At 44.3% G+C, this 25503-nt stretch overlaps 1 protein-coding gene across 8 annotated transcripts in view; it reads right to left on the reverse strand.

Annotated features, from left to right (window-relative positions):
• Positions 1-21692, reverse strand: part of AGAP1 (ArfGAP with GTPase domain, ankyrin repeat and PH domain 1) — a 288123-nt gene extending 266431 nt beyond the window's left edge. For 3 of the 8 annotated variants that reach the window (XM_052675873.1, XM_052675879.1, XM_052675872.1), the window contains exon 1: positions 21478-21690. In XM_052675873.1, the coding sequence (XP_052531833.1) occupies positions 21478-21640 (163 nt within the window). In that variant the 5' untranslated portion in view covers positions 21641-21690. Of the gene's footprint in view, positions 1-21477 lie in introns of all 8 variants that reach the window. The other 5 variants (XM_052675880.1, XM_052675874.1, XM_052675876.1 and 2 more) reach the window with 4 other exon arrangements.
• Between the last annotated feature and the right edge of the window lie 3811 nt (positions 21693-25503).

Raw genomic sequence — 25503 nt, forward strand, 5'->3', positions numbered from 1 at the left:
CAGAAAAACTTGAAAAAAGATTATGAGGCCTGGAGCCAACAGAGAGGGCTGGGGGAGTCCCACCCCACAGACACCCATTAGCAAATTATGTTCCCCAACAGCATGTTTGCTGGAAGAAGTCCTTAACCTCAAATGCTACTTACTTTTAGAGCTCTACTACGGTCATTCAACAAAGAAAGCCTCTCACCTGAACATTCATCTGCTTCCAAACAACATCAGTATTCTTGGTACAGCAGCTCCTCTTGGACAACCCAGATGCAGTCTTTCTGCATTTGCTAACATACCAATGATTACTGCTAATTATCCCTATTTATAGAAGTTCATGCCTGAGGATACTGGAATAATATGAGTACACAAAGTTCAACTGAAAATAGATGCATGAGCCCTTCTGTTCATTTTCTTAACTGCATAATTAGCACATGTTCCAACAGAAGCAGTGGTAACTGCTATTTAGACAAGGATTCTCACCCTATCGTAGTTCTTCCTCACATAAGAGACACCAATATTTCACCATGAAAGATCACGAGGCACATTTGCCTTCCTAACTGCACAGGCACACAATCTATTAAAGCAGTCTGACCTGCCTTCAGCACATCATACATCTTGCCTCTGTTGTACCACTAGACATTACTTATATATATTGTCCAATTAAATAACAAAAAGAGCAGGATGACATTTTGTTAGCAGTATCCTTACAACAAAAATATTAGAAATATTGCTAATCACAGTAGATAACTCCATCCCACCTTTAAGTGCCACGTTTCATCTGTAATTAACACGAGCAATGAGTTTTTTTAAAGCATTAAACATAGAAAATTGCATTAAAGCTCTACATTAAAAACCTCTGACAATACTGTAATGCTCTGCTGCTCATTAGAGCTCCCTCTTCCCTTAGTTTACTGTGCAGATACCAGTATACAAGTACCCCCAATTAATCACGGAAGTTCCTGCAGAAATGAAATGCTCCAATTCTTCTGAATAGCCTGAACATCCCGAAGTTCATCAAAATTCCTCTCCCTGTTCCCAGAGACAGGATGCTTCTAGCAGCTTGACAATATTCCTTTTGATACAACAAACCTCAAAATTCATTCGTAAATCCACTGTTTATACTTGAGACCAGCCCTTAACACCGCCTCATGCTTTCAATCCTAGCAGGCATTCGTAATCTGCACAAGAAGAAAACAAATGAAAAAACAAAACTATATAACTTTTATATTGCTGTCTCATCATCTAAGCTTGTGAAAGTGAAGAAATTCCTTAGAAGTGTAAAGAACTCTGGCAGTTGAACTGATTTATCATCAAGATAGGAGGTAGCAATGCTGCTGAGAGCTGCAGCGCCAAAAAACTGATATTAAAAAAAAAATCCACAAAATCTTTCATTCCATATCACAGTGACACACCAGCTGACACAATCAGATTATCTAGCCACGCTACCAAACAGAGTAAATAGCATCAGCAAGTACTTACATTCATCCACAGCTCAGCAAAGAACTGATAACAGCATTAGAGCACTGATGGGTTCAAATCTCCCTTTTTCTCTCGCACTGTACCACACAAACATGTTGCTTTGACCAATGTGGCTGAGGGCACGCTGTGCGGATGGTAATCAGTGCTTATTTCTGCCAACAGCAGAAAAATGTGAAAGGTCAGGTTTTGATTTTCTTTGGCATGCTTATTTCTAAAGCTTCCATGTTTGTTGTCACAGAGATGACTCGAAGAAAATACCACGAGAAGTGGTGCATTAGCAGGTCCCGCAGCAGGCAGGGAGTGCTGTTCCATCCTTACTACCCTGCATTTACTCCCACCAGTCAGTGCTGTGAAGAACCTCTGCACGTGAGGCTTACAGGGCACGTTGTTTGATACCAAAAAGGTACCAAACTAACACACTGACTTGGATAACTCTTGACAGCAAGTACAAATACCCTGCTGCTGACTGTTGCATAACCTGCTCTACCTCACTTACAGAAACATTCCTTTGTGATACAACCACTGAAATATGTAGAAGACCCAGGGAGGGGACAGCAAAAACAACTTTCCGTTTTTTCCTTCAAATATTTTCAGGAATCTTATCTCTAATTGCAGTGCTGCTCTCCTACCACACTACTCCTTACAAACATCCCATTTTTTAGCATTAAATTAGTCTGGGCCAGCCAGGTAGAAACAAACAAATCTTCCACACGTCATTTCACAAGGAATCCAGTGCTGGCCATTTCCCCTCGCTCCTCAACAGATCAGAGTCTGACTGTTGTCTTTCTTTGGTAGCAATCATTGACAGTCTAGGTTTCAGTAACATCTTCCAGTAACTTGGAAGAACAAGGACCTTTTAGCTGCCAACCTGAACAGAAACATCCTACTTCCACTGTTCTGCACGACAAACTACAGACAACCAGTTGTTTATCAGAGCTACCCACAGCAAAGACATTCTGCTACACAATCATGACTCCGTGTTTGGGTAAAGCTTAGAAATACAGCACTATTTAGCTAATACACATCTCAGCCACCTGCAATACCAAAAATCAGCCCTTCCCTACAACTGGCTCTACCTGGCCACAGCATGCACAGGATGCACATTAACAGGGCTTTAAGAGGTGGAAATCTTGCCACGTAAAACCAATATTGTTTTCATTACCTCAGAAAGAAATGCTGTGAACAAATGGCACTTCTGAAACATTTCACCAAATTCTGTACTTTTTCTCAAGTTTGATGAGAAAATTGACTTCCATATCTTTGTGCAGCTCTTTTTTTACCAGAGGTCTGAGTACTTCCCAAGCTGTCCACGCAACGCGATGAAGCCAAGCATCAATTTTGCTTTGCTAGAATAAGGAGAGAAAAGGTTAAGGAGCATCAAACAGGAAGCTTAAGGCATCCAGAGTCTGAACACAAGTTCACGATTCCATGATTTTCTCTGAAAGCATCATGCTTTGTAAACTACTTTGGTCCCCACCATGGCTGGCATCTGCCTGCACTAAAAGCCTTTTTGTATGTAAAGTCATGCTGAGGTGGTCTGAACACATTTCAGCACTTGCTCTTCCTATAGCTGTAAAAATAACTTCTTTGGCAGTAAGAATCTCAATAGCATTGAGAAGCAAATCTCTCTGCTTCTTTTCTTCCATATATGAGCAAAACAAGCACCTGGGCAGAACACGATTCCATTTCAAATCCCTGAAAATCATCTGTTGGACACAGAGCTTTACTGTAGTAAGAAGATAAGGAATCCCCCTAACCTGCCCTCTCAAGCCAGGCTCACAGAAATAGGGCAGGCCATGAGTTTTCTGTAAACTGAATTGTACAAGCCCATCAAATATTAAAGGGCACTGCAGATGTCTGCAGTCATTTCTAAAAGCTTCTTCCAGACAAGCAACAAGGACACATAAATTACATCAACTGCTTCCAAATGCTCCATTTACTTTTCTCCAGATGTTTTTAACTGAAAATAAGTGTTTCTCCTGAGTTTTTAAGCCCAGAGCTCTTTTAAAACTGCTAACAATGCATTTAATTTGCTAACAATGCATTTAATGTCCAGACTTTTAAAAGAAAAGGCTCACCCAAGCTTCACAGAAGTCCATTGCTCTCTGCACAATCTTAAACAATAGATGTATCCCAACAAAGCATTCCTGAAGGCCTCTAGACATCAGCTACATCTTCAGGTTGTCACTTCCACAAGCAAAAGCCTCAATACAAACATAAAATTACATGCACTGCATGTATTTTATTTGCTATTCTCTTGAAATCCCTTCGCACAGAGTTGCATCCTTCCCAATAAGAGCTGCAGAAGTCATCTTGTTCATTATCCGCATGCACACAATGCTGCTTCAAACCCATTGCAAAGACTACACATGATGCTGTCAGAGAATCACAGAGCTCTTCTAGATTGCAACTTCAGCCACCCAATATAAGCAGCTTCTTTCGCATTTTCCTCTTGCATAAGAAAAAGAACTCCAAGTTATCACACGCTCCTGACCATGCAGTCAGTCAGTGAGGTGCTCTGCAGCCTTGCTGCATGCCCACAGTGGCTCAAACAAACTGACCTAAAAGCTCAGCAGCTTTCAGACCAAAGCTCTCCAGGGGGTTTTGAAAACAGAACACAAACTGCTATTGGTATCCACGATCAGCGACGCTGGGTATTGAGCACAAGCCCCACAAAAGGCCTCCTATTTACTTAATCCAGTGATAAGCCAGCTTTACATTGCAGTCAATACCTCTCGGAGAACAGCTGCCTGCTATCAGTGTAGTACTCAGCCCGATGACCTGTATGAAAAAGGCTTCTCAGCACAGCACTGCATTCCACTTGTCTCTACCTCAAACTTCAGAAGGAAGAAAACTGCGTCAGGCTTCCAGAAGCAGCCTCACAGGTTAAAAAAGGTGCAGGTTCCACTCAAATACCACCCACATCGCTGCCAAAGGTTATCATCACTGCACAGTCCTCACACTGACTTCACATATAATCATTGGTTGACAACTCAAATTGATGTTTTTACACCTATAACCTGAAGTTGTGAATTCAGTTTTCAATTAACCAGACTTATCACCACAGCTGTGAATATACAGTCTTAGGAACCTTACATTTGGACTGTGACCTACTGTTATCTTGTACATTTAATCTGCCAAACAATCCAGTACAAAGTCCAGGTCATTACATCTGCTTAAGCAGAAATCCACATTTGGCAGTAAGCCTTCAGCATCCACTTTGTTCAGATGTTGGTTATGCTTCATTCAAGTAATTACAGCTTCTTCCTCTCTGGAACAGCAACTGATACTGCCAAGTCTCAAACCTCTGAAGCCTATCAGGTTCCTTGGTGTTCACAGTTTCACAAACAGCAAAGTTAAAAGGTATATGCAGCCAGCACCACCGAGGCTTACTATTGTTTAACCAGTCTACACTAAGTGTAATGGGGATATTTCATAAGCACTCACCACCACTGCTTGAGCTTCTTAATACAGGTCAAGCCAATTCCTGTTCTGATCTGTTAGCCTTTATGTTTCACCACCTATATCCTTGACAGAGAAGTTTAGAGCCACTTTTATGTGTGCTTTTTTTTCAGTCCTGGCCTCTTGCACATCTCAGATCAGGCAAAGTAGACAAGAGGATCCAGACCTGGACAAGCAAAGCCTATCTCCAAGGGGGCTGTTCAATTTAGGCTAAGTTGAGCTGTTCAATTACTCCATTCCCTACTGAAACCTGCTCTTAATAGCAACAATTCCTAGAGTTTCAGTTATTTATTTCTGCATTTGCTCCCTAGCTAACAACCAATTCACTACCTCTTCAACTAGTGCAGAGCTACAGATAGAAAACAACACACTTAGCACGTGTAATGCTATAATGCGATGGAAAGTACAGCAATAATGGCAAGGTGGCACAATCCTGAACTGCAGCAAATGAAGATAAGCCCAAATGCAGCAGCTATGGATGCAGAAACAAAGAAAGAAAATTTGCTTACCTTTAGAAGGTCTGAGGTAGACCAGGATCTCCAGCAAGATGCCCTTGCATCCACTGCCACCCCTTACATGAGGTCTGGGAAGGGGTGGAACCTGGCCCAAGCCCTTGCAATCACTCAAATGTATTGCATGCACCTGAGCTCCCCTGGGTTGGCACTGCCTTCCCACCAGGTGTTCAATCACTGCTTCAAGCCATGACTTAGCATTGCCACTACAGCACGTTTGTCTTCAATAATCCATTTTTAAGATCTCACATGCTTCCATACTTCCCATTCCACCCACCCATCCTCATTAGCTACAGCACAAAAAAGCTACATCAAATGAAACTCATTCTGAGAGGTGGGTGGATCGATACAATAGCATGGCAATTGGTTGCTTCACCCTTCACAACAGGAAGAATCACTGACAGCAAAAAGGCACACCACGCCAGTCCCTTAGGAAAAGGTCTCAAGGTTATACCTAAGCCTAAAAATAACCCAAGACATCAAATTCTTACTAACCACCTTAGAACCAATTAGTGCACTGCTTTTAATACCAAACACAAGTTGAAAACACAAACTCAAAGCGGAGCTTTGGTACATTGGCATTTCTCTTAGGTTGTCTTTACCAGTGCTTAAAAATAACAATCTGACATTCTCCCACAGCAATTATTATTATTAAACTTAAGGAAATGCTTAATTATTAGCCCAATTCTGTCATTCCTGAAAGAAAAAAACACAGCCATGAAGCTCCCATTAGTTATGGCAGTACAGGAGTCTCCTGATATCTTGAGTTTGAGCAACCTAACTGAGCTGTTAAAAGTCAATGTAAGCTCTTTCCACTGCACAATTACTAATCCAATAATAAAACTCTTCTTCTTCCTGCTCTGTCACAATAACTTGTTCTTCATGCCTCTCCCAGAACGCTATGAATTCAATACATCACATACCAACTGCTCTGAGAATGTAAAGGGATCCGGTTGCTTTGAGATATTTATTATTGCAGCTTTTATTGCCAGCAGTTACAGCCAAGCGTGCCTCTAACAAAGGCTCAGAACATATCACTGTTTTGCTTACAACCTCCTCCTGCAAGCTGCTCAGTCACAAGCAATCATCCTTAGACATCTCTCTCTCAACAAGCAAAGGAGTTCTCTGGATTTGCAGAACCTAATGAAAAAGAATAGCTCTGAGCAGCAGGCAGCAGTAGGGTCACAGCAATGGCTGCCTCTGATCTGCTTGTGTGATCCACACACAGACCTGTAATCACAGGCTAAAAAGGGTCTGAATGTTTCCAAGTAAGTTATGGCTTTGAATGGCAGAACCTGGTGAATGCCTGTAGTGGTGGTATTTCAGTTTATAGATAGGTGATAATTCACTGCTGTTCCCTATCCAATCTGCCCAGTCCAGAACCAAAGCAGAGTCAGAGTTCCAGCTCTGAATGAAATACCTCCACTAGAAAACGCTGCTGCTTCTGCCTGCCATTCTCTCACACAGCTTAGCTGCTGCTCAGTTCACATTTAAGCCAGGAGAATTGTTTACCTTTCAGATCGTGCCATTACGAAAGCGATCCCATTTCCAAGGCTTCCTGAAAGCAGCTGCTACACCCTTCCAGCTCCTACCCAAAGCAGGGCATGCAGGACTTCCATTCATTCCTCCCACAGCCAGAAGCCCGCATGTAGCAACAGCACACTGCAGAGGGGAGCGCTTGGTGGAAACAACACTGCTCAGAGCCTGCACAACAGCAGCAAGGGGCTGTAAAACAGCAGCGACCAATTCACACTGTTCTAAAGCCCAAGATCAATAAACTCCCATCAGGGCTAACTACGGTGTCTGCAACCGGCAGCAGGAAGCACCGGCCTCAGGGTAAGGCTTCCAAGGAGCTGAGCACACGCAAGGTGCTACAGCTCCCTCTTACAGCGGCACGCAGACACCAGAGCAGACAGCCACCTGTCTCTGGTCTCACTGAACTGCTCTTGACCCTCGATAGCAAGATCATAGACCGCATGCCCAGCTGTTCATCCACTGTGGGACAGCAGCACACAAGTTCATTCTGCAAACATCACCAGCTCCCAGGCATAGCGCAACCAAAAAAACCCGCACACAAACCACTGTTATCATCTCACCTCATGGCTTGCTCTCACTCTTACACCAAGTGAGGCATATTAAACAAACCTCCTGCAATGCCTCAGAATCCCATAAAGGCAGCAAAACAGGCAAACTGCTACAGCCAGCACACACAGAAACCCAGCAGTACCATCACTCTTATTTACAAACTAAGACAGCAGCAACCTGCCATCAGTTTTTCCTGTTGCTGCTCATGACAAATAGAATTCCAATTCTTTTAGTGCAAACAACACAAGTTGTGAAATCAAAGTAAGTTTACAATATGCTAGCTCATCTTTCAGAACATATGCATGTATACTAATTCCTACTGCATTTTCATTGAGATGCCGACACAAAACTCATTTGACACACTGAACCCTTGTCTCCCAGGATCAGTTCTGGCATCTGCTGCACATTCACACACAGTTGTGTTGCCTTCGTGCTGCACAGAAACCTAACAGCAATGCTGTCAAGAATTCCTGAGCATCAACCAAGATAGAATTAAGCAATTCAACACATACACATGCAAAACCAAACCGAAACAACCCCACACCAAGCGTCTAGGGAGTGAAAAGTGCATTTATTTTCAGTTTACTATGTAGCTACTGCTGGAATTTCAAGAACACACATTCTAAAATTAGCAGAAGTGAATAACATGCATTTAAAGAAGGCCCACAGATGCCATCCTTCCCCAGCTGATCCAGCATGCCCAATTCTCTCATGGAGTGGAAGGAAAGGCAGAACTAGAATTTATCCAGCCTTCAGCTATCTTGGATGCACTGGAACAGGCTGCCCAAGGAGGTTGTGGATGCCCCATCCCTGCAGGCATTCAAGGCCAGGCTGGATGTGGCTCTGGGCAGCCTGGGCTGCTGGTTGGTGACCTGCACACAGCAGGGGGTTGGAGCTGGATGAGCACTGTGCTCCTTTGCAACCCAGGCCATCCTATGGTCTTCCACAACACAATCACTGCCACATCTGAAATCACCGTGTGTCACATGAATGCAGTCTGACCGATGCCAGTAAGAACACTTGGAACTCTTCCGACTTAGTTCAGAAGAAAAGCAGGCATTTTGTCTATAAGAAATCATTTCAGACAAGACAAATTAGACTGGATGGAACTTTGATTTCTTGCTTGTTCCGATTTGATGCGACTCTGCCAAAACACTGAGTGGATAACTAAAAAGTATTACACCAAGAAGGCTGGTCTAAGCTGGACCCTTATCTTTTTTCAGCCAGTAAAATTTTGTGGGTATTTTTTGGCAAATTGTTGCACGCAATGCATACGTTGGCAGAACTCTTCTCTAAAACATGCTATGCCCTTCCATGCTAATTTGCAGGGAAAAAAAAACCAGCAGTTCCACAGCAAGCTAGTTCTGTAGTAAGAAGAGATGGGGGCAGAGGAGGGGCTGTGTGCAAGGAGACCAAGACTAACACACCTGGTCCTCAATCACTCCCCCACTTTGGGATAAATAAGCATTTCCCATGAAATGCTAACAGTCCAACGCATTACAACTGAAAGCTCTGCCCAACAGTTACTCCTGATGGCTGTTAAAAGCACTGCATGGTTTACTACAGTCACCCATCACACAGAAGCCGGCCTGCATTATGCTACACAAAGTAGTCAGCAACAAGCAGTGTTTTCATAAGATAACAATTCAACTTCAGAAAAGCGTCTCTTGCTTCATTCAAGCTTGTACTTGCACAATGCACGAGTACACAGTACGTATTCACCAAGTTTTAGAGACCTTCTGTTCTTCATTGCAGCAGGCATCAAGTTTGTACACCCTGCCTTCTGAAGGGGCCCGCTCCCAGCTCACACATTCCAGACAAACAGCTGCAGATCACCAAGGTCCACCAAGAACTCACAACAACCCAGAAGTACTGAAGACGACCGTTCCTTAATATTTACAAATATTAGCAGATACTTAATGAAGGCAGCAGACGCTCAAGTTAGCAATAACTTCAGCCATGCCCCATTGTGTTCAGCTCAATATGTTAAGTATTTAAGTGTGTGTTTTACTGTTTTCTTGGCACTTTCCTGAATGTTAGAGCTCTTCTTGCTGAAAGAATAACTGTTCAGCTGCATGACTTAGCATCATCATAAGGATGATACATAACATACTAGCCTTTGGGAAGATAAATTGAAACTTTAGACTGTTAGTGATACAGGCAACTCTGGTTCAACACATGATTAGTCACAAAACACACAAATTATTACAAGTTATTTTGTAGCCTGTAGATCAGCCCAGTGGCAATAGCTTCTGTGCAGCATTCAGCTACCTTCCCCACTGCTGCTTAAGGAAAACGAGGCATAGGTGTAGGCTAATAACAAACTGAACAGATCCAGCAGCTCTGCAACACCACAAAATGCTATCCCAAATCTTGCTATGTGATCCCTCACCTGCAATAGCTCTGAAGCTCACCATTTTTCACATTAAAGCTTTAACCTTTGCAAGACTAAACACAGACTAAGTTAATTTGGTTAATTCCTGTTTACGCGAGTCAGCTTGGCCACTGCATGAAAGCCACCACGTTAAGGTAAACTTCATAAGTTACCAGGAAAGAGTCTTATATCCAAGTAAGCACCGACTTCTCTGCTCACTTTCAGGCTGGTCTGACAGCACAGGCCTACAAAGTGCACTGCTCCACAGCACAGACAACGCTTCACCCAGGCTGCAGCAGACTCCCCTGCTGCTTGTCATTAGCTAGGTACTTTATACAGCTCTTCATGCAAATATGCCTGTCACCTTTCACTTCAACACAGCATAAATTGCTGTTTTTCTCCCCCCCAAAAGTTGCATCACACCCAAAGTCACCAAATCTTTTAAAGCAATTTGTGAAGCACACTGGTTTGAGTACCTCTGATTTATTACAGCAAGTAAAACAACATCTGGCCTCATCCACCGACTAGAATTAAACAAACCTAAATGAAAATACACAAGTCAGGAAGAGCCTTACAAATGTACACAGCTGTGCTATCACCTGTTTGTAAGCACTGCTCTTAGGGCCAGGGACTCCCCAAAACTCAGTGCCACCTCCTCCCAAGATGATCACATAGCCATACCCAAGCTTCCAACAAGGAGCCACTGAGCAAACCTTCCTACCCACACACTAATTCTGCTCCTCCCCCAAAAAGAACCTGACACAAAGCCCATAGGCTACCTTGCTGCTCCAGGCTCTTTACAAACCCTGGCAAAACTGATTTCTCCCATTTGCCTACCAAAGTGCTTTAAAAAAAAAAAAAAGACACCACCTATTGGACTGGCCTAGTGAGGAAACCAAGGGATACATATATTAGTACTTTAATTCTAGTAGCACGCCATTACCTAACATCAAGTAATCCCTAGTGGGGCATACTTGTACTTTTTAGGTCACTGAGGTGCTTTGTCTCTTGCTGTTGACAGCCCCCATTCAAATTACAGTCAAACAGCAGTATTTAAGTGCATTATTTTTCCTTTCAATTAAGTAGTTTCAGCTGTCTGCAGTCTCATTTTAGTGATTACTGGCTTGTTCCCACAGCAAGCCTCAAATTAGAAAACTTCATACTCATTAGTGTCTAAATCACCTTGGAATATTAAAGTTCAAGGTAGATGTGATATGTTTTGTCAAACAGATCAGTCAGGGATTTTCAGCAAACACATCAAGATATTTTGATTACACCACAAACATTATCTGACAGAACTACAGGTGCAGAAGAAAGGAGATTCTGTCCAGCTATCCCATACACACAGCCAGCAGCATGTGCAGCTCTTGACACTAAAGAACCAGCTATCCCACTGCTCTCCTCAACCAGGTCTTTCCTTATTTAGGTGAGAGTTGTCTCTAGACTCCCACTAACCAATCTAACATTGGAAATGGTTTTAAGTTGAAGGAGGGAAGATTGAGGTTGGATGTCAGGGGGAAGTTCTTTACTATGAGAGCGGTGAGGTGCTGGAACAGCTGCCCAGAGAGGCTGTGATGCCCCGTCCATCCCTGGAGGAGTTCAAGGCCAGGTTGGATGGGGCCCTGGGCAGCCTGGGCTGCTATGAAATGTGGAGGTTGGTGGCCCTTCCTGCAGCAGGGGGTTGGAGATTCGTGATCCTTGAGGCCCCTTCCAACCCAAGCCATTCTGTGATGATTCTGTGAACTTTCAAATTCCCCCACCGGCCTAGAAACGCAAAGACCTTTCAGCTTAAGAGCTGATTGATTTGCCTAGTGAACAGTTAGCACACACTTCCTTTACCAGAATCAGACACAGCCAACACATTCTGATTGCCTCGACACCACTAAATTAATGAGCCTTGTTTTATTCCCATGTTTTACCCACTGCAGTTTCTGCTGTACTGACTGCCCTATTTGCCTGAAGACAAATTCAAATACAACATCTTGTACCCAAAAATGCACAATTGTGTACCATGTGCATTCTATCTTTACTGTAAGGAGAACACAAATAGACAAGTCGAAAAAAGGTACAAAAAGACTTCCAGTTCTTCATGATGTTTAAACAACCTCTACCGTGAGGCTGCAAAACCACTTTGCTTTCCCTGAAATGCTACAATGACTAAAATGGACCACATTTCGGCATTTAACAGCTGGTGGTTCTTGTCTTGCTCATGTTTGTACACTGACCAGATTTACAACACATGTAATGCCTCACTTTAAAAGCTTTTACACAATAATTTGGAGTTGACCAGCAAGTGAGTATTACGTACATGCAGTTCACATCAACTCTCTCCTCAATTAGCATAATAAAGCAACCAGCAACCCTCTAACTGAATTCACTCCGTTATGCAGGAAGCAAGATGTTCCAGTAAGCAAACCGTAGCCGGAGAAGTTTCATCATTTCATACATGCAAAATAGTCTTATCTAGGTCTCCTGGTGTCAGCTTAAATACCAGCTTGAAATGGCATTACACACTTATCACAGCAGGTGTCAGCTGTAAATATTTGTGCCTCTACCCAGGCTAGCACTGTTACTCAGTGGATTAATGCACATCACTTCCCACCTCCCTTCCCTGGCAGAGAGCACAAGGTCATGCACCTGTGCACCCAATACATCTTTAGCCTCAAGCAAGTTGTGCCCTTTTAGTCAGCTCCACCTTACAACACAGTTTAGCAAGACGAGTCCCATCCATAAGCCAGTGCATCATTGTACATCTCAACGCTATTAAAGGCTGCAATCCTGCAGCAGTGAAGTAGCATCAGAAAGTAATGACGCAGATGAGAGGCCAGCAAGGTGCAGGAACAGCTTCCCACAACCTGCCTTCACATACTCACTTCTCCAATGGTGAGCCTGCAGATTCACACCAAAGTCACAGAACTGCCACAGGAAGATGATAAACATCCATAGGAAAGCTGTAAATGCAGGTTCAGTGTGTATCAGCTTCTCCTGATACTTTGAGGGCTGCAGTAACATTGTTGATTTTGACCATTTCACACAAGGCAAAGCAGCCATGCGCTGTTAGCATCCTATGCAAAAGGATCTGATGCTTGCCCAGGAACCCACAGAAGCCTTTCAACCCCAAACTCAAGCAACAAACACACAAATTCTCCAGAGGCTTCTTTCACGGCAACCAAAACAAAAGGAAAAACCCAACTGTAAGACTTGAGGGTACCCTGGAAATACTACCAAAGTTACAAAGCTGGATGCATCACTTAGTGATCACACAGCTCCTACCCGGTTCTTACCAGGACTAAGATAGGAGGATTTTCCAAGAGCATCCCACCTTTGCCTGACCATAAGCACCCACCAGCTCTATTGGTGCTCCCAGCAGTACAAAGACCACAGGAGCTTACAGAAAGATTAGTTATCTCTTCTTTGTGAAGCACCCACGCCTAACTCATAACATTACTTTAGGCTTAAAGAGAAGATTTATCAGTATTTAAGCAGAACATCACATCAGCTGAACTACCCCTCCACACCCTTTCAGAATACCTAAAAGGTTTTGTTTTCAAGAGATCTTTTCTGTGTTGTTTTCATCTCCATGACTGATTTTGCGTTCTTAGCATTCACGCAGCTTTAACAATAGTAATTAAGACAGCAAAGCCCCTGCTTTACAGCTAAATTCAGTTAGTATCATCTCCAGAGAGCACCATCCATTGCCTTTTTAGATCATTTTCTGTCTTAGTGCAAATCTTTAGTCCCCAGTTCCACCCATCTGTCCTTCAGGACAAGCACTGCAAGGAGCTGAGCTTCTATCCTCTGCCCCAGGGTAATCCCACTGCATTAAATGATGCTTCCAAGAGCCAAGCGCTTTCAAATAGTATCTGAAATGTCTCCTCGTGTCTCACAAACCCAGAGAAAGTCTTAGTGTCATCAATTATGGATCTCAAGAATAACACATTAAGCGAGCAGAACAGAACACTGCAACTGCAGCAGTAGGAGGTCATACTGGGTGCCACAACCATTCCAGGCTTTTGCTATGGAGGCACCCAATTACCAACAAATGACCAATCTCACAACTGCTTCAGCACTCACCCACACTACACTTGTCATCCCCTTACCTTCCTTGCTGCCCACAAGATCTGTTTTCCATCACTACTATTTATTCCTGTGCCAGAATATCATTTCAGTACCCTAAAATCACCAGATTCATTCTTTTTAGACTCTGATGACAACAAAGGCAATTCTGCACTCAAAAGCAACTACTTTTATGTGTCAATAATGAGGAATGACATCTGCTGTCCAGTTATCCAAGAACTACTATTCTGCATATAAAATATAAACAATAATATAAACAACTCAGATAAGGCAGCTGAAGTCTAACTAATTTGTCTCATGTCTTTCCACTACACTTATTTTCAACATTAATTACTACAAATGTCAGTCCTCATCTTATTTAAGAACATATGACATCTTTTTTGAATTACTGACCAGGTGATGACTTGCTTTTCACAGAATCATTAAGGTTGGAAAGACCAACAAGATCATCTAGTCCAACCACCAACCCATGCCAGCGACCCCCACACCACAGCACTCAGAGCAACATCTGCCCTTCTCCTGAACACTTCCAGAGATGCTGACACCACCACCTCCCTGGGCAATCTGCTCCAATACATCACCACCCATCCTGAGAAATGTTTCCCAAAATCCAACTTGAACAACTCCTGGTGCAAGTCGAGGCCATTTCCTCTCTTCCTATTGCTTGTTACGTGGGAGAAGATGCCAACCCCAGCTCACCACAACCTCTTTGCAGGCAGCTGCAGAGCGATGAGGTCTCCCCTGAGCCTCCTCTCCTCCACACTGAACAACCCCAGTTCCCTCAGCCGCTCCCCATCAGACCCGTGCTGCAGACCATCACAGCTTTGTTGCCTTTCTCTGGACACACCCCAGGTCTCAGCGTCCTTCTTGCAGCGAGGGGCCCAACACTGAGCACAGCACTCCACAAGGGGAGGTCACCTCCTGCTGGCTGCACTGGCGTGCATACAAGCTGGGACGGCACTGCCCTTCTCGGCCACCTGGGCACTGCTGGCTCACGGTCAGCCAAGGTTCACAATTAGTTAACTCAGATACAAGAACTTGTGAAGATAAGTGGCATACACTTAAATGGCTGCTGCCTTGGCAGCCAGTGCCATGCTTTTAGCATATTTCCCCTGGAGAAGACAGTTGCTGTGATACCTAAAAGACAGGCTTCCTGGCTTTTCTTCTGAGCATGCTAAGCGGAAGCGGTGAAATAACAGCATTTGTACATTCTCACACTACCAGCTACCAGAAAATTCTGCAACAATGACTATCTTGCTGTGTCTGCTCTCCTGCTGGTTATGTTACTGGGAAACGTAGAATCAGAGTGACTTAAAGCAGAAAAGAACTTCAAGATCACCAAGTCCAACACCAATCTGACTTACCAAGCCCCATCACTAGCACACATTCCTCAGCACCATATCCATACACCTCCTGAACATCTTGCTGCTGGTCGTGTGGTTTTGGATACAAGCTGGGATGCCATCAGCCTTCTTGGCCGCACATTCAAGTGCGGATGCAAAATACAGACAGAGGTAAAAATTCATAGAAAACATCCCAGCAGGAAGAATAGTTAAATTTAACAGAATATAAGCACTACCAACTTAAAGGCAAAATGGATTTTTCTCCAGGTTTTAATGTTAAATTACACCAAACAGATTTGGTCCAGGCTGTAAACAGCCCTTGAAATAATGCAAAGAAAAACAAAAAAGAAAACAAACAATCATCCAGTATGAGTCAGAAGCTTCTCATAAACAAATAAAAAGCCCACAGACATACTGCAATACAGCCAAAGCTGCACATTCAATTCCAGTAGTGCTAAGAGTCACTTTCCTTGCCTGTATTTACTTTCTTAAGTAAAGGAGGGGAAATTAGCAAATAAAATAGCTGTCTAATGATTAGGCTTACATTCATTATCTGACTGTGTAAGCAAATAAAGCTGCTAAACAGGACAATTTATACAGCTCATTCATACCCAACCTGCGTTTCCATACTCGCTTCCACAAGCGCTGAAGCAACAGGGGAGGGAAGAAAAACCCACCAAGTTACTCAGTGTTAGAAATGCACTGACATTTTAATAACCCTTCATTTGTGGCATTAGACAGGCTCCAGGTATATCACATTCCCACAGTAGCCCAAACGTGTCAAAGTAAGAGCCTGTTGTTATTTTATTCCTAACGTTCATCATAAGATTCACGCTACATCCATAATCTTACCACAATTAAATCAGAACTACACATTCACTACCAACAACTCTGGTTCAAGAGCCACCCAGAAGCCTAAGAAGTTGTTGGCAAAGTCATTGCATATATATTCTCCATTTTCAGAGCCTTTAAATCCAGTTTAAATCTTTTAACTCTAAAAGCTGTTCATCACACTCTGCTCATAGGCTGGAGAGTTCACAAATACAGCTGAACTTTACCTGCTCATCACATTTAAACACCACATTTTACAGGACAGCAAAAAGGCTCAATATCAGTGTAATGCTACAATGCAATGGAAAGCGCAGCAATGGCCTACACTGCAGCAAGTGAAAACAAGTCCAAATGGAGCAGCTATCGATACAGAAACAAAGGAAGAAAGCTTGTTTACCTTCAGAAGGCCACAGGTGGACAAGGATCCCCCAGCAAAAGATACCCCCACCTCCACTGCCAACCCTTAAATGAGGGCTGGGAAGGGTGGATCCTGGCTCCAGCCCTTCCAATCACTCAGGTACATTGCTCGCACCTGAGCTCCCTTGGGTTGCCCTGCCTTCCCACCAGGTGCTCAATCACCACTTCAAGCTGCAACTTACTATTTCAACTACAGTCATGTACTTTTCTCATTAGTAAAGACAGAAATTCCCTGTTGCAATGCCATAGAAAACTGAACGTTGTTGAGATTTGGAGAATTTTTATTTTATTTTATTTTTACTTCTCAGGCACCGTTCCCAAACTCCATCATTCTCCAAAATAGAAAGTGTTGTTTTCCAGTCCCTTCTTCAGCTTCACAGACCTTGTCTGAACTCATCCTTCCTGCAGTGAAAGGCCAAAACTGAACACAATATTCGAGGTGCAGTCTCACCAGATTCCCTACGTCTCATTCATCTGATTTAATCACATTAATTTAATCCCCCAGCACAACAACAAAGCCCTTGCCCTTGCTCTCACAAATCTGAAGAAAAGATCACTGTGCTGTGAAACTGTTCCCCAGACACTGTCTCAAGAAGTTACCCTCATCTCATCATCAGCCTCCAAAACCATTCTTAAATGTTTCAGACCCCAAGCGAAGTGATTTTGTATCATTGATTGGAATGTTTGAAGCATTCCTTTTATCACTTCAAATCCCGTGGAGCGATTCAGTTTGAAAAGTCACAACAATAAAAACTCTTCAACCCTGTGAGTGCTACTGAAGTTTAAAGGTGGCACTGTCTTACATAATACTCTCTTCCCCAGGCTTAATTATTTGCTTGCATGGAGATCCATAGATACAACATCTCTTAAGTCTGTTTCAACAAAATAGCTAAGTAAAAGCAGTGACTGATATTTAGTTTTGAGCCTGACTGTAATTGTTTTCAAGCTGCAGCTTTGCTACAGCTCTTAGCAAAAGCTGATTGTAGTACAAGCCTTGGCAGCTTCCCACCAGCTATTCGTAGGCCTGCTGGAAGGCTCAGTTTATTAAAGAGAGTAGACTTTACAGCAGCAATTCACCTCTCCTTATCACAAAGTTGGTAAGTTAATGAAGAGAGTCCATATTTTCAATAAATAATCAGAATATATCTATATATAAATAATCTAGGATGGAAAAGACCTCAGAGATCACAAGTCCAACCATCAGTCTGACCTACTGAACCCCACCACCCAACCATGTCCCCAGGTGCCACATCCACACATCTCAGACACCTCTGGCAATGAGGACTCCATCACAGCCATACTCCAGAGAAAATACCACCAAGTCAAAAGGCTGCAAGGAAAGCATGGCCTTGGCAGGTAACAAAACCAGACTGGAGTCCCATGCCAGTCAGTGGCAGATGCTAACTACCATTCACAAAACATTTATCATTTATTTAACAGGAAAGTTAGCAGAAATCTCTGGAACACAGCTCTTCTAGGCTGCATGCTGCTTGCTATGACTTCCTGAAGTTTCAAAGCAACAATCCCCCCAAAAAAGCGTCAAGAAAAAAAGAAAAAAAAATACCAAACAACCCACAACCCACAGACCACAAAGATGATCTTGAAATCGTTTTCAGGGCACTCTCAAAAGAGTTATCCTGAGTCTGGTCGCTGAGGTTTTGTTTTAGTAGTAGAGATCTGAGATACTACTTGCCCTCTCTCTAGTTAGAGAGATCTGCTCTGACCCCACACTGCAGCAGGATCTGCTTTGCTGGGCTCACCCCAGTGTAAAAGGATGCAAACTATCCCTGCTCAAAGCCCGAGGTATCAGTATCTGTTAGTAACAAGTATATCAGCAAAAGTATTTTGATGGACTCTCAGACGAGAAAATGTTGACACTTCAACTATTTTAAAGCCCCCTCGTGAAGGATTACAAATCAAGTTTTTGCAGTGCTTCACTTCCTTTCCCTGGGTTTGCATCATTCTTTGAACCTCGCAACAGCACAGCGCTATCTACGACCTGCCCTTACACACCTATATGCACAAACCAACAATGCAGCATCTGGAAAACCCAAGAGGTTCCTGTCAGTTTAAAGACCGCTGAAGTCTATTCATGTGTTTGTTTTACACGGTTTCTTCTTCCTCTCCATTCTGAAGTACAATACATATTTGATATAAGAAGCATCAAATACTGATCAAGTGTTGATGCGTCTATTTGTGGAATTAAACTCACAAGCCACAGAACGCATGAAGGCAGTTTTCACTTAAAGGCAACAGCCTAACTGACAGCATCTAAAGTGTTTCAACCACTTATTACACGTTTCATACAAAGCAGCCCGTTTTTCTATTTGATTTTGCAGCTCTGAAATGCAAAAGCCTGAAAGTAACTGCTTTCAGGATTCTTATACGTGGAACAACTAGTGAAGCAGCCCCACACTTCGTATGTGCTTTTACCAATCATCACACCTAAGTCAGAATAATACAAGGAAAGAAACCTCTGCACAAAAAATAACAAATACTCAGGTGTCCATTCAGGACCCAATTTAGGAACAGTCGGCAGCAGCTGCTCTTTTAAGGTTATTACCTACAGCTCCTGTATTTGAACAGAAAGAGCCAATGCTGTTGTAAGACCCATTTAATGTTGTATTATTTCAACTGCCACTGATCCAGCCAGCGTGCCCAAACACTTCTCTGACCGAGCTCAAATCCTAGAAAGGAGTTTGCACTGCCAATGAAACTTTTTTCTTTTTTTAATGGAAGGCCAAATAAGTCGATGACACCGTAATGAAAAAGAAAGGCAGTAAATAAGTAATGTCTTTCCTTCACCAGAAGTCTCAAACTGCTTTAGATTCCAAGCATGTACTCTTCCAGATCTGTAAAACGTCTCTCAAGCACCGAACTATTACACGAGCTGATCAAGGAGCATATGTTGGTCGGAGTTACAGCTTAAAGCAGCCTGAACTAATGAGGCTACATTCTTTAAAGGGTACGGGTTTTTTTCCCCACTGGAAAAAACTGCTTCAGCACTTCGTATTTTCTCATCTCAGCCTGCGCCAACTACACCGCAACTCCTCACTATCAGTGAAAAAAGAGCAATGCCCTGAGCTTAAAGGGCTGTGCACTGCTTGGGAACCATCACTGCAACATCAAACTCTGCAAATCAGCAAGGACTTCCCAGGCAAAACAAACCCTAACTCCCAAGTTCTTCTCACATGCAATAACAAAGAGGTTTAGCACAGCGTGCAACTTGGTGGAGTTATAATCCAGGAGCGAAGAGGATTTCTGGGGGCTTGATGTTGAATCTATGCAATTTTCACGTATTCAGAGTTACTTGAAGAGCTCTCAGAACAAAAAAAAAAAAAAAAAAAAAAAAAAAAAAAAAAAAAAGAGATCTAAAATAGACACTTTTTCTAGATAAATCTTTCCCATGAATCAGATCTACTGGTTCCATGACTCAGTGTACAACGCAAGTTTGACAGCAAATTGTCTACAGAAATTTTACTCATCAGCTTTGCCTTTGAAACACATTTACAGGCTGCTATTTTGGTTTTACAGCCTCTGAAACTGACAAAGGAACCAAGTTACGGTTAGGTAACAAATCAGCAATACATGACAAGGCTGACAGCAGTCACATGCTGTGAAGATAACTACACACAATGCTTCACATTCTCCTCCCATTTCAACACAAACCTGGCTGCACCACTATATCCCATACACCAACACATCTACAAGCACAAGAACAGGCATTAATTACCACTAAGCAGTTTTGTTTTTTTGCTGAAGGACATCCTTTAGCCCACAGAAACCCAAACACCAGGGATGCTAAGAACGGAACAGCAGTGCCTATGTTGTACTTCCCATAATACAAAGTTTCCAGCTCCTCAGTGAAAGAGCAGAGGGGCAGGAAGGGCTCCCAGGAGCTGACAGCCACTCGCCATCGTTTCGAGGAAGTAAAAGTACATAGGCAACGTGCATAAACCTCCAATGCCCATTCAGTCCCAGCGCAGCGTGCCTCCAGCGCTGCTGTTCAATGTGTGACAGGCACTGCCAGCCCTGCTGACCCGCTGTGTGCGATGCTAAAGAGGATTTCAGCCCCCCTCCCCCCTCCACAAAACGTTGTTGATGGTATTAATGTTTAATACCACGCTGTCTGTTTGTTCGTGCTGCGCTGCTTACCACCCGGATGAATAAAGCAGTCTTTCAAGCAACAATCTCAGCCACTTTTTCATGACATATGCTCTAAGGACAAGACAGGCCAACAAACCGAGATCGCTTTAACCAGCTCTCCATTTCAGATGTTGTGCATCTTGAACGACGCCTGCTAGCTCGAATACCAGAGCTGGGCAAGCTGGTCTGCTATTAAACGTGGAGGTTGGTGGCCCTGCCTGTGGCAGGGGGGCTGGAGATTCACGATCCTTGTGGTCCCTTCCAACCCAGGCCATTCTCAGTTCTGTGAATCCCTTCCAAGCAGCGGCAGGCGACCTCCACACACAACGCACAGCCTTACATTACTATGCAAAACAACTCCAATCCCTTTTTAAAACACGTGCTCCTAGCCAACCTCGTCCACTCTTTTTACCTGCAGCTGTAGTTCAGGAAGACACCCGCGCACTGCACAACGCAGGCGATTTATTTCGCACAGGCTGAGCAGTTCTTTGGGGACAGACGCACGCAGACCTGAGCTCACGAGGCTGTTGTCTGCCTCCCGCTTTCACAGCCGCCGTTTTGCGCTCTGCAAAGCAGCCGCACACCTCGTTTACCCAACCGACCGAACCGCGGCGCGCGGCTCAGAGCCCAGCACCCGACGGCCCCCGTTTTCTCAGCGCCTTCCGCACCATCCCAACAACTTCGCGCTGCCCATCCCCAGCAGGCCGAGGGCCCCGAGGGAAGGCGGCAGGAGGGCGCACGGCCCGGCCGCCCCCCGACTCACCCTCGATGGCGATGACGTGCTCGCGGATCTGGTTCTGCAGCACGGGCTCCTCGACGCGCTCCAGCAGCTCGTAGATGGAGTAGATGTTGGGGTGCACCGATTCGAAGCGCTGGATCTCGGCGCGGATGGCTGCCGAGTTGGCCAGCTGCTGCTGGTAGTTCATGGTCCCCCCTTCCCTTCCTTTCCTTTCTTTTTTCCCTCCCCTCCCCGCGCCAGACCTCCGCTCGGGCTGCGCCCTCCGCCTCGCGCCCCGCCGAGGGGCTCCGGGGCCGCGCGCGCCGCCGCGCCCCGCCCCCTGTCACTTCACGGCGGCGGCGGGGCAGGGCGAGCCGGCAGCCCCCGGCCCCATGGACGGCGGCGGCGGGGTGGGGCGCCTCGCGGCTCCGGGCCGGCCGCCTCCTCCTCCTCCAACTCCCCTCCCAGCCTCGCCTTCGTGCGCGGCGCCGGAGAACGGCGGCAACGGCGCGCTCCCTCTCCGGGACCGGTTCCCCCACCCCCCCCGCTCTCGCTCCGCCGCCCCCTACGTCTTTCTCCTCCGCCTGCCTCACGCTCACGCAAGCCGCACCCCTCGCCTTACCTCACCGCGCTGGCCGCCCCGCCCCGCGCGCGCGGAGTGAAGGTAGGTGGCTCTGGGAAATGTAGGCGGCAGCCGCCATCTTGGCCTCCCCTCTCTGCCGCGGGGCCGCCCTGAGAAGCGTCAAAGTTGGCCCAGAAAGCGCGTTGGCCTAATTACTGATAGTTACAGTAATTGTTTCCCCGCTGGCGAGGCGCTAATTGGCGCGCTTGCAAAATTATCCTCACACAAGATGCTATATTGCACCAAAAGCTTCGTCTCGGCCCCAGCAAAAGAGAGGGCGATGTTCAAAACAACAGTGCGCTCAGTCAAAATCACCCTGTAATAGCAATAAATATCCAGTCAGGATCAATTCCGGGGTAACAAAACACTGCTGTCATTAGCGCTAACGAGCTTTAAGTAAAACAAGCAGTATTACTTTCACACAGGCTGTACGCGCAGTTGGGAACACACCTCAGCGAGTTCATTTCTGCGATCATTATTTGATGGATTTCAGTCCCAAAGCTGTAAAAATGGAAAGTACAACTATCCACCTGTTTCACCAGCAGTTAACTGAGTAACATCTATAACAGACTTGTTTTTCTCCAAGTGCTTGAGCAAATGATTTGCAGACACGACTCTGCAACAACAGCCTTGCAGAGCTGTTCAGGTTGTCAAGAAAAGTTTTTTGTCTTTGGAACCATCTGTGAATTTGGGCTGAACCTGGTACTTCTGAAACCGCTCTGGATGTAGTGCAATGAAACGTTGAGAATTGCTAGTGTCTTCGGTGTCTCCTTTGCATGAATATGACACAAACTGCCCTTATGTCAGCAACCAGTGAAGAGGACAGGGTTGGGGACAGAGAGGAGAGGCCTTGTCCCTGGTACACGGTGGGTGAGGAAGCAGCAACCAGCAAGCTGGTTTGGTAATTTAAACCAATGTTTTCGTTACCAAAGAAAACTTGGTTTCCCTCAAACCATTATATACTGCCAGTTTTCTCATTCTGATACCCAAATAGGGAAGTCTTAAATTCAAGATGAGGGTGTGTTTGCTGCTGCATGAGTTGTCTTCTGCTCATTTGAATAACTGGGGGAGAGAGAGCATATGTTCATAGCTATCTGTGTTCTCTTCCCTCTTCTTTCTCAATAGAGATTAGTATAATTCTTGTTAGCTTTCTTGGCTCTGTTTTCTAATCCTGGTAGGAAACTCCCACTGTTTCAATCAGTTAATGGTTTGCAAAAAGCTACTAAATGCAAGCTGTAACACTCATTTTCTTCCCTCTGTCCAGTTCTGGAGCAGAAGCATTACCTCTTATCTCTTGGTGCTTCCAGAAATGCCAGGGAGCAGAGAAAATAGTGAGACAGCAGCTTCCATTGCACGTGAGGCTGACCATTTCCACCGCGACCATATATGTGTTCTAACAGCTCCAAAGTGTATGATAGTCTAAGACTTGACTATAAACGAATGCAACGATTACACACAAATAATTGAAACATGAGAATCCTGTGTTAATATCAGTTTTCTAATTGTGTAAAGCAGTGGGTACTATGAAGGTCATAGAATCATTCAGGTTGGAAAAGACCTCTAAGATCACCTAGTCCAACTGTCAACCCATCCCACTGTTCCCTCTGACCACGTCTGTCAGTGCCACCTCTCCACTGTTCTGGAACACCTCCAAGGTGACCCTACCACCTCCCTGGGCAGCTGTGCCACTGCATCACTACTCTTTCTGGGAATAAATTGTTCCTAATATCCAACCTGATTCATAGACCTTCTACAAAGTGTTATTTATCCTGATTTTTTCTTTTTTGCTGCAGAATAATAGCTTGCATATAGTCTGTGTAAAATTAAGGCAATCAAGCTACTACTGCAGTTTACTCGGTAAGAATGCCATAACAGTAAGTGATATTTTCCTATGCTTGTAGCTTGTTTAGTTTTAAATGCTGCTTGTGTTGCGCAGAGTGATGCTGGATATGTTCCTTAGCCATAAAACTCTGCTTTAGGGAGTCTGGCATTAGAAGTTCTCCATCATCCTTCAATGTGGGCTGGGCTTTGGCAGCACTGTGTGAACATTAATAAATCTAGATGTTTTCCTTTGGTCTGGGCCAAGGCTAGCTTGGGTACTTGACAGCTTTTCCTTCCCTGCTTTTGCCAAAGGCAATATAACCACTGAAACTGGGGCTCATCTCTTAATCTGTGGAGATCATGAAACCCAAATAGTTTTTTTCTTACATGTGTAGAAGGGCCAATGGGCTTTGTGTAAAGAGTACAGAGTACGCTTCCAAGGCAGATCAGTGCTACGTGCTGGAGGTGGGGCAGGGCCCAGCTTTCCTTTCTGAGCGTGAAAGCTTCCCAAGGATGGTCTTCCCATTGCACCATGCTCCCACAGAGCTGGCTTTGTGGTTAGATACATGAGCAAGTGCCATCTGTGCCAACCTCCTACTCCTCCTCCCTATCTGACAAATCCAGTCATTGCTGTGACTACAGAAGGCTAAATTGCATGGTTTCGTTATGATTTCAGTGCTGAATACCTTCAAAGAATAACAATAAGCGGAAAGCAGCATTGAATCAACATCTCAAACAGATCTCACTCCTCTCAGATGATTTTGTTTACCCACCTCATTCTATTCCCTGCAGTCTAACTCTACAAAAAGTATAGGAAAAATGTTGAGGAGATGCAATTAGTAAACCTGGTCTTAAAACTTGTTCACAATTAAATTTGGCTTTTGGAAAGGAGCCCAAACATGCTAGTAAAAACAAGCAGCAGTGGGACCTTAATGAAAGTATGGGTGTAGGAAGCCTCGGTAGAGAAGTTACAAATTGGGCTCACAATCCATGAAGCTGATATTTATGTACATGTAATGAAGAATTCTCACGGCACACTGTTACTCTGACGCCGTTACATGTTAACTGAAAAGAGTTGAAGCATCCTGATCTGGTCTGTAACAGGATTTAAAGTACATACACTCAAAAATCACAAATAAATAGAGACAGGGCTGTTTGCAGACCCAGCTGAAGGGGATTTGCTGATAAATGGAGAACAGGAGAACTCCCAGATCATCTGAGAGAGAGTGGCTGTAAGAGAATTCTAGCTGACAGTCAGAAGCAACATTTCAGTTAATTTGGACAGTTTCACAGCTTGCTCATGGTCATACACCCTCACCATTCACGTGATGACCATAGGCATGAGCAGTGTTGTTTACAGTATGCAGGGTGTGTCAGGAAAAGTATGGGAGATAGGGTGTTAGATGCATCATTGTGCCTGCTAACACTGATGCTGCCACAAAGACTGAAATCAAAACCAAACAGAAAGCAAATATGGAAACATCAAGTTTTCCAGAATTATTTTTGTCATATTCCACAGTGAAATGTCAGTATGAAACTTAAATAGGTTAAGCATCCTCTGGTAGTAAATTATGTTATTTTACTGGGTGAAGATTTGGGTTAGTCAGTTACTATTACAGAGTGATTAG

Source organism: Tympanuchus pallidicinctus, unplaced genomic scaffold (genome assembly GCF_026119805.1).
Source record: "Tympanuchus pallidicinctus isolate F22 unplaced genomic scaffold, pur_lepc_1.0 scaffold15, whole genome shotgun sequence".
Classification (NCBI taxonomy): domain Eukaryota; kingdom Metazoa; phylum Chordata; class Aves; order Galliformes; family Phasianidae; genus Tympanuchus; species Tympanuchus pallidicinctus.